Source organism: Neopelma chrysocephalum, unplaced genomic scaffold (assembly GCF_003984885.1).
Source record: "Neopelma chrysocephalum unplaced genomic scaffold, ASM398488v2 Primary Assembly neopelma1_185, whole genome shotgun sequence".
Classification (NCBI taxonomy): domain Eukaryota; kingdom Metazoa; phylum Chordata; class Aves; order Passeriformes; family Pipridae; genus Neopelma; species Neopelma chrysocephalum.
Window position 1 is genome coordinate 23,649 of NW_020897847.1, and position 7,933 is coordinate 31,581.

The window sequence follows — 7,933 nt, forward strand, 5'->3', positions numbered from 1 at the left end:
ATGTTCAGGGTGTTCATGTTCAGGGTGTTCATGTTCAGGGTGTTCATTCCCTGTGAGGGATACTTGGGGTGTTCATTCCCAGTGTTCAGGGTGTTCATTCCCAGTGTTCAGGCTGTTCCTCCTCAGCTGGGAATGGCTCTGGCTGTATTTACACCCAGCTCCAAACGTGACCTCCCGTCCTTCCCACCAGAAACCCCTTTGATGGGTTCAGGAGTGAAACCACAGCACCAGAGAGATGAATTCCCTTTGTGGGGGACTCTCTGTTCCACTGGAAACGTCCCTCTCCTGCTGCTCCGACATCCTCTGCTCCCTGGCACTGATTGCATCCAAGCTGGGAATATTTGGAATGCCTGCCTGGCCTTGGTTTTCCAGCTGGGAGTGATTTGTGGCAGGTTTTTATGTGCCAGAGGCACAGCCCAGGCTGGGCACTGGTTAAATGTGCTCCCAACTCCAGCCTGTGGAATGTCCAGCTCATCCCAATGCACAGAAAGCTGGAATTGCAGGAGCTGGGTTAAAAATCCAATAATTCAGAGGGACAAAAGGAGCTGGAATTGCAGGAGCTGGGTTAAAAATCCAATAATTCAGAGGGACAAAAGGATCTGGAATTGCTGGTGGTGCTGCTGGGGAGCTTTGCTGTGGTTTTCCTGTTGTTGCTTCTCCTGCTTTTCAGGGTGACCACAGGTGGTGTTGGAGCTCAATCATCCCAAGGGATGGCTGAGGAATGTGGTCATGGAGTCATGGAATGGTTTAGGTTGTTGTTCCAATAGGGAAGGGACACCTCCCATTATCCCAGGTTGCTCCAACCTGGCCTTCCAGGGATCCAGGGGCAGCCACAGCTTCTCCGGGCAACCTGTGCCAGGGCCTCACCACCCTCCCAGCCAGGAATTCCTTCCCAATATCCCACCTAAATTCCCCCTCTTTCACTTTGAAGCCATTCCCTGTGTCCTGTCCCTCCATCCCTTGTCCCCAGTCCCTCTCCAGCTCTCCTGGAGCCCCTTTAGGCCCTGGAAGGGGCTCTCAGGTCTCCCTGGAGCCTTCCCTTCTCCAACCTGGCCTTGGACACTTCCAGGGATGGGGCAGCCACAGCTTCTCTGGGAATTCCATCCCAGCCCCTTCCCACCCTCCCAGGGAGGAATTCCTTCCCCGTATCCCACCTAACCCTCCCTCTGGCAGTTTGAAGCCATTCCCTGCTGTCCTGGCACTCCAGGCCCTTGGAAACAGTCCCTCTCCAGCTCCATTTATCCCTCATGTCCTGTGCACCAGGTCAGGGAAGAATCCAGGAATAGTTTGGGTTGGGAGGGCCCTTCAGGCTCATCTCGTTCCACCCCCTGCCTTGGACCACAGACGAGGCTTTTGATGCCTTTGATGCTTTTCCTTCCCAATCTATTCTTGGCTTTTTTTCAGCTTTTCCACTGCAAAAGCTCAGCATTCAGGTACTGATGGAGATCAGAGACTTGTGAGAAGCTGTTCAGCCCCCAAACTCCATCTGCTTAGGGTTTTTTTTTTTTGGTGTTTTTTTTTTTATTCTGCTGCACTAAATAAAGGCAGGGAGATAAAAGTCTCTGCTTGGCACCCACTGGAAATTCAGCTCGGAACGGGAGCAGGGATAGCAAAACAAAGGCTTGGAGGAGAATTACATCACCAGCCTGAATGTTTCAAAGCTTCTTCAAGCTGAAGTTTAAAGGTGTCATGGTCCCAAAAAGCCTTTCAGGATGCCCAGCTCGGCCCTGCTGTGGGATTAAGAGCCCAATCCTACCTGTTGAGCGAGGTTGGAAGCTTAGGGAGAGCCTGGGGGAGGGCACAGCTCCAGATTCCCTGCCCTGGCACTGCCCCGAGGCTCAGAGCAGGACTTGTGTAAGTCAAGGTGAGAGAGAGGAGAAGTGGGGGTTGGAGTGGGCAGTGCCTTAATCCGGGGACTGAAAGGTGTAAACTGAGAATTCCTGGCCTTGGAACAGCCTGTTGGGGATGGGGAGCAGGATTTTCATTCCCCAGTTCCAGCTAAAGGGTAAAAATAAAACAAAAGAAGCCCCCAACCAACCCTCCTACAGCTGGGCAGCTTCAGGTTGTGCCACTTTCTCCCCTCAAAATAAGGGAGTTGGGGCTTTTTTTCCACGGCAGAAAAAAACCTGGGCAGGGAAGGAAGAATCCCACCCTGGATAAAAGCTGATTGACAAAGATGAGGAGCCAGGGGGAGATCACAAAAAGTCGTTTTCCACCTTCGGGAGGAAGAAAAAACACCCAAAAGTGGGGAAAAAAGGAGGCTCAGGGAGGGACCTTCTCACTCCCTGACAGGAGGGGGGAGCCAGGGCGGGCTCTGCTCCCAGGGAACAAGGGACAGGACAGGGGGAAACGGCCTCAAGTTGTGCCAGGGGAGGTTTAGGTTGGATATTAGGGAATATTTCTCCACAGACAGGGATTTTCAAGGCCTGGGAGTCCCATCCCTGCAGGGATTTACCAGCCCCGTGGATGTGGCTCTTGGGGACGTGGTTGCACTCGAGGATCTTGGAGATCTTTTCCAACCTAAAGGATTCTGTGATTCTACAAAAATAATTGTGTTTTGGGGGGGTGGTGTAAGATTTCCCTTCCCAAAATCCACCAAACCCCAGAGTCAGATTCCCCCCGAGGCTGGAGCCGACTCTGCTCCGCGTGGGCTGCTCAGCTCCTTGTGCAAGAGGGGAAAAATCTTGGAGCAGGAGCTCTTGGCACGTTTCCCACCGTTTGTGCCACTGCAGATGAGGCCTTTTGGCCCCAGTCAGTGCCTGGAGGAGCTGGGAATTGCTGATTTTTTTTTTGTATTTTTGTTTTTCCCCCTTTCCCTCCAAACGTGCCCCCATCCCCTGCCCAGCCCGTGCCCCTCGCCCCCGTGTCACCCTCCCCGTGCTGTCACACACCTGGTGCCTGTTCTCCCCCTCCAGGCTGAAGCTGTGGAGATGGATGGATTCCAGGCAGACACTGAGGAAGATGAGGAAGATGATGACTGCATGATTGTGGATGTACAGCCAGCAAAAGGTGGGAATGTGAAGGGAGCCTTGGCAGCTCAACTGGGGGGGTTTCTGCCCCTTTTTCACCATCCCTTGAGCTTTTCTCTCTCCATCTTTCATTCTAAACACTTCTCTGCTTGTTATCATGTTTTTTCTGGATGCTTCTTTGCTATTTCTGGTCTTCTCTAACCTGCTCCTGCCTTTTCTTTCCCTCCTCCTCCTCCTCCTCCCTCCGACTGCCTAAATAGCACAAAACACTTGTGACTCGCACTCGGCTGCCAGCGTTACCTGTTTATTTCTGGGAGGAGAAAAGGGAACATTAAAGGGTTTGCACCAGCAGATCCACTCATTATTTGGGAATGTTGCTGCTCCCTGGGGTGCTCAGAGCCCTTCCAAGGTGCGGGTGTTAAGGAACAACGAGGTTGTGCTGAAGGAACAACAGCCAAGCTGGGCTCTGCTGCCCTGCTCCTCAAACCCCAGCAGTTTGCTGGTTATCTGTGTCCCAGTTATCCCTTGGAAAACGGGCTTCAAAGCCCCAGTGGTGCAGTGGATCCGTGCAGGAGGTGGGATGAGGATGTGGAGCAGCTCCTTTGATCTCAGGGAGGTTTTTCAGCCGTGCAAGTCGACACCAGGCACGTGATGGGGCTTCAGAACCTCAGAGCTCCTTCCCCGCTGCTCTCCCAAAAGAGCTCCTTCCCTGCTGCTCTCCCAGAGGAGCTCTCCCAGCACCCCTGAGTTAAGCCAGGCAGGGTTTGTGTTGGGCAGCTCCTCCAGACGAGGGCTCTGCACGTGAATTCCGTGGGGTCTGACCCACCCTGGGCAGATCCAGGCTCTCCTTTCTTCTCTCTGGAGCTGCTGCTCCATCCTCTCACCTCCCCAAACAAACCCATGCTGGAACTGCCTGACAAGCAGCTTGGCTTTAATCTCTAAGCTGCTTTTGCTTGATTACCAGGCTCTGAGAGATGAAACCCTGGCCTGGGTTTTGTCACCCCTTGTTCTGGAGGTGCCACTCAGCAGCTTCCCTCCCTCAGGCTCTGGGGACACAAAATGCAGCTGGGTTTGTTCAGCTAAAGGCACTGAAAAGATTAAGAAAATCCCTTTTTTTTTATAGTTGAAGTGATTTTTTTTATTATTATTATTATTTTATTCGGGATTGGTGATATTAAACATGAAACCAGTTAAATTTAAATAAATAAATATTAAATGTCAAACCAGTGGCGAGAAGGAGGCTCACAACAGACACAAAACAGGGAGGAGATAAATTCTGCTGGATTCATGAGGATATTTAACAAACAAAACCAACATGTTTTTTGTCCTTTGCAGACTCTCCAGCTTCAGAATCCAGTGGTACAAGAGCTGCTCACCAGGACACCAGCAGGGTCAGCCCATCTAATACAATTTGAGACTTAAAACACACCTACTAACTCCTCTGTATGTATGTAGAATGAATTAGAAAACTTTAAAACCCTGTGTATCTTCGCCCAAGATACTTGAAAGTATTCCACATTTCTTGTAAAGAGAAGACAGCACTTTGTTCTGCTTCAGCCCAGATGGAAGCTTAAATTTTTTTATTTTTTTTTTTAGTTCTAGCTTTTTTTAGCTTGGTTCTTTTTAAAAAAAAACAAAACAAAAACAACAAACTGCATATTAATCTGTCCTTAATAAAGCATTATTGAAATTTTGATACTTCTTTGTAATGGAAGGTATCTTAAATTATCTCTGAAAGTAGCTGAGGGATTTTTGGGATAAGCTTATTGTGATGCCACTGGGGGAATGATGACTGTTCATAATGTTGTACAGCGTGGCCTTGGGTATAAATGATGTACAATTATATATGAATTTATGCTCTTGTACCATCCTGTTTGTGGTTTTACTTGCAGCACATTCGGAAAGAGGGAGGGGGAAAAAAGCATCTTGTTGCTTTTATTTTGGAATTAATTACAGATTGTCAGTCCCTGTTTACATCAGAGCTCGTCTCTGTGCCACAGAAAAACACGAAGATTGAGGTGTAAAGGACTAAACTGGCATCAAACTCGGTGGGATAGGGAGCAAACTTTAGTTTTCTGTGATTTGTGGGTTGTTAATTAGTCCCTGGAAAGGCTGGGTGCAGTCTGAGGGTGGGCACCACCAGCAGCTGGTGTCAGGGAAAAGGGGGTCAGGCTGCCCCAGTAACACCAGTGCCAGTCCCCTGCCTGACTGGGCATTCCAACCCCATTAACAATGCAGTCCAAATAACCTGGAGCAGAGCTGAGTCTTTAAATAATTCCATTTAATCAGCCTAAGTGTCACCTTACCCCACTGTACTCCCTCCCGCAGGAGTTACAGTGCACACGGAAGCCAAAGGGGAAGCTGAGCCCTAAACCCAGCCCCACACCCGGGCTCAGGGTGGTGATCCAGCCTAGCAGCACTAATCCCTGCTCCCCCACTGCCTCGGGAATAACACCCTCCTGGAATAACACCCTCCTGGAATGTGGTGCTGACCCCCCCTGGGAGCAGGGCAGGAAGTGTCTCGCTGGGTGAGACCCCCCGAGCCTGCGGCTCCCGGAGCTGGGGAGGGACAGAGTCGGGGCTCCCCCTCTGCACAGCCACCCCACAGCCACCCCTGAGCTTCCTGGGGGGAAAGGGAGGGAAGAGGCTAAAACCAGCAGCACTGAACCCACTGCCCTTTATTTCAGGGGAGGGTCTGCACCCCGGCCAGGAGCTCCGGCCTCAGGGGGCTCCGGGGCTGCTCCTCTCCTGCTGCCTCGATGTCTGCCATGACTGCTGCGTCCCAGCACAGGCTCAGGAGGGCCGAGGGCACCTGCCACGGGAGAGGCACGTTAGTGAGCCAAAAAATCATGGAATACTTCGGGCTGGAAGGCACCTTAAAGCTCAGCTTGCTCCACCCCCCACCCCGCCGTGGGCAGGGACACCTTCTCCTATCCCAGGTTGCTCCAGGGATGGAGCATCCACAGTTTCTCTGAGCTGTCTACATTCCCAGAGCTGGGAAAACTTCAGCTAAAAGGGACAAGGGTGGATTTCTGCCAGAAGCTCCTTCTGGGAGATGCTGCTCTGGGCTTTCTGTTCACACCCTTGCCTTGCCTTTGCTGCCTTCCCTGTTTTCCCAGTGTGGATGCTCAGCCTCTGGCAGAGCTGCTGGCAACTCCTGCAGCTGCCTTTGCTCCAGGAGGGAGGTCCCTGCAGTTCCCTCCAGACTTTGAAGCCTCCAAGCAGTTTCTTGTTTGCTTGTGCTTAAAATGAGGGGCTGGAGAGCACAACTTGGGGCTCTGAAAGCTGAAGACACACAAACTTCCCCCCAGGCTCCGAGACTGTGATGGAAGGGGCTGAAGTTCCCTCTAAAAGCAGCTGAGGGATTTTGGAACAAGCTGAGGGGGGGACTCTGAACACCTCAGGGCCCTGGGGAAGGTACCAGCTCTCACTGGTTTTTTTTTTCCACTCACCAGCCCACACTCATTGAAGGCCAAGTTCTCATCAGTGAGTTTGAGCCCTCCAGGTCCCAGGAGCTCAAAGGGCAGCCAGTCATCTCTGAGTGCTTCCCTCACAAAGCTGTAGAGCACAGACACTGCTTCTCGGGCATAAAAAGTCCCTGCCATGAGAAAAACAAGGTGAGGGAGTCTTTCCCAAAAATCCAACCTTTTGTGGCCCCTTTTGTGGGGCTCTGACTCTCTCAACTGCTTCAGTGCCACAGAGCCAGGCTGATTGAACTGGAAAGGCCTCAAAGCAGAGTTCCCAAAGGAAGTTATTCATTTGTTGCAAGCCCCTGCCAGGCTGTGACAAAGAGCTGGGAAAGCCTGAAGTGATTTCCAGAGTTCTGCTGGAAGACTGGAAGAGGATTTGTGCTGTTGTACAACCTCGTGCTGGTTCCTGTGACACACTGGTCTAATGAGTCCAGCTTGTTCCCAGAGGTTTTGGGAAGAGGAGGCTTTTCAATGAATGATGCCTTGGGATTCTTCCCACCTTAAAATCCCAACCCTGAGCAGGTGATGGAGATGGGAATTCTTGGAGAAACATCCCGCTCTGGTTTGGTGTTTTATTCCACGAGCTGTGTTAATATTCAGCTTTTTATCCCACAAGCACCCTCAGGAGGTGCCCAAAGGAAGGGTGAGGAGCCTTTTTCTTACCTTGGAGGATGTATCCGTCAGGAAAGCGCACTCTGAGCAGGGTGTAGTTGTATTTCCTCATCTCCCTCTGCTCCTCCTTCTCCCTCATGGCTCTCGTCCTCAGCATCGACGCCTTCTCCACCGCCTCTGTCCTGCGGGGAGAGACCCTTCAAGCACCAGGGACAGGGACAAACTGGGATAACAGGGACTGGCTGGCACCCCCTGGGCCCTCCTGCTGCTCCAGCCCCTCAGGATAAACCCTTCCAGACAGGAAGGAGAGGGACAAACCCTGGCTGACATCCCCTGGCCTTTCCTCCTGCTCCAGGCCCTCAGGACAAACCCAGGACTAGACCAGTGCCACGGTGTAGGCGACAGGGTGGTGTTGGGTCATGGGTTGGACTGGATGATCTCAGAGGTCTTTTCCAACCTGGCTGATTGTGTCATTCTGTGATTCTGTGGGACAAACCCCTGACTGGCATCCTCTGTCCCCTCCTGCTGCTCCAGCCCCTCAGGATAAACCCTTCCAGGCAGGAAGGAGAGGGACAAACCCTGGCTGACATCCCCTGGCCCTTCCTCCTGCTCCAGCCCCTCAGGAGAGGGACAAACCCCTGGCTGGCACCCCCTGATCCCTCCTGCTGCTCCAGCCCCTTGGGACAAACCCTTCCAGCCCCTTGGGACAAACCCTTCCAGCCCCTTGGGACAAACCCTTCCAGCCCCTCAGGACAAACTTTTCCAACCCCTCAGGACAAACTTTTCCAGCCCCTTGGGACAAACCCTTCCAGCCCCTCAGGACGAACTTCCAACCCCTCAGGACAAACTCTTCGAACCCCTCAGGACAAACCCTTCCAACTC

The 7,933-nt window shown here is 52.2% G+C and overlaps 2 protein-coding genes and 1 long non-coding RNA gene across 4 annotated transcripts in view; 1 reads left to right on the forward strand and 2 right to left on the reverse strand.

Annotated features, from left to right (window-relative positions):
* The window catches only part of CHAF1A (chromatin assembly factor 1 subunit A), a 16,526-nt gene extending 11,694 nt beyond the window's left edge, over nt 1-4,832 (forward strand). The window contains exons 14-15 of the mRNA XM_027702414.1: nt 2,916-3,009; nt 4,305-4,832. Of these exons, the coding sequence (XP_027558215.1) occupies nt 2,916-3,009; nt 4,305-4,384 (174 nt within the window). The 3' untranslated portion in view covers nt 4,385-4,832. The remainder of the gene's footprint in view (nt 1-2,915; nt 3,010-4,304) is intronic.
* A 798-nt stretch (nt 4,833-5,630) lies between these two features.
* The window catches only part of UBXN6 (UBX domain protein 6), a 6,113-nt gene continuing 3,810 nt past the window's right edge, over nt 5,631-7,933 (reverse strand). For both annotated transcript variants that reach the window (XM_027702422.1, XM_027702423.1), the window contains 3 exons: nt 7,103-7,233; nt 6,422-6,567; nt 5,631-5,781 (listed from right to left, as the gene is read on the reverse strand). In XM_027702422.1, coding sequence (XP_027558223.1) covers nt 5,653-5,781; nt 6,422-6,567; nt 7,103-7,233 — 406 coding nt within the window. In that variant the 3' untranslated portion in view covers nt 5,631-5,652. The remainder of the gene's footprint in view (nt 5,782-6,421; nt 6,568-7,102; nt 7,234-7,933) is intronic.
* LOC113976832 overlaps nt 7,251-7,933 on the reverse strand; it is a 786-nt gene continuing 103 nt past the window's right edge. The window contains exons 2-3 of the long non-coding RNA XR_003537174.1: nt 7,630-7,728; nt 7,251-7,370 (exon numbers count right to left, since the gene is read on the reverse strand). This is a non-coding gene — a long non-coding RNA (uncharacterized LOC113976832). The remainder of the gene's footprint in view (nt 7,371-7,629; nt 7,729-7,933) is intronic.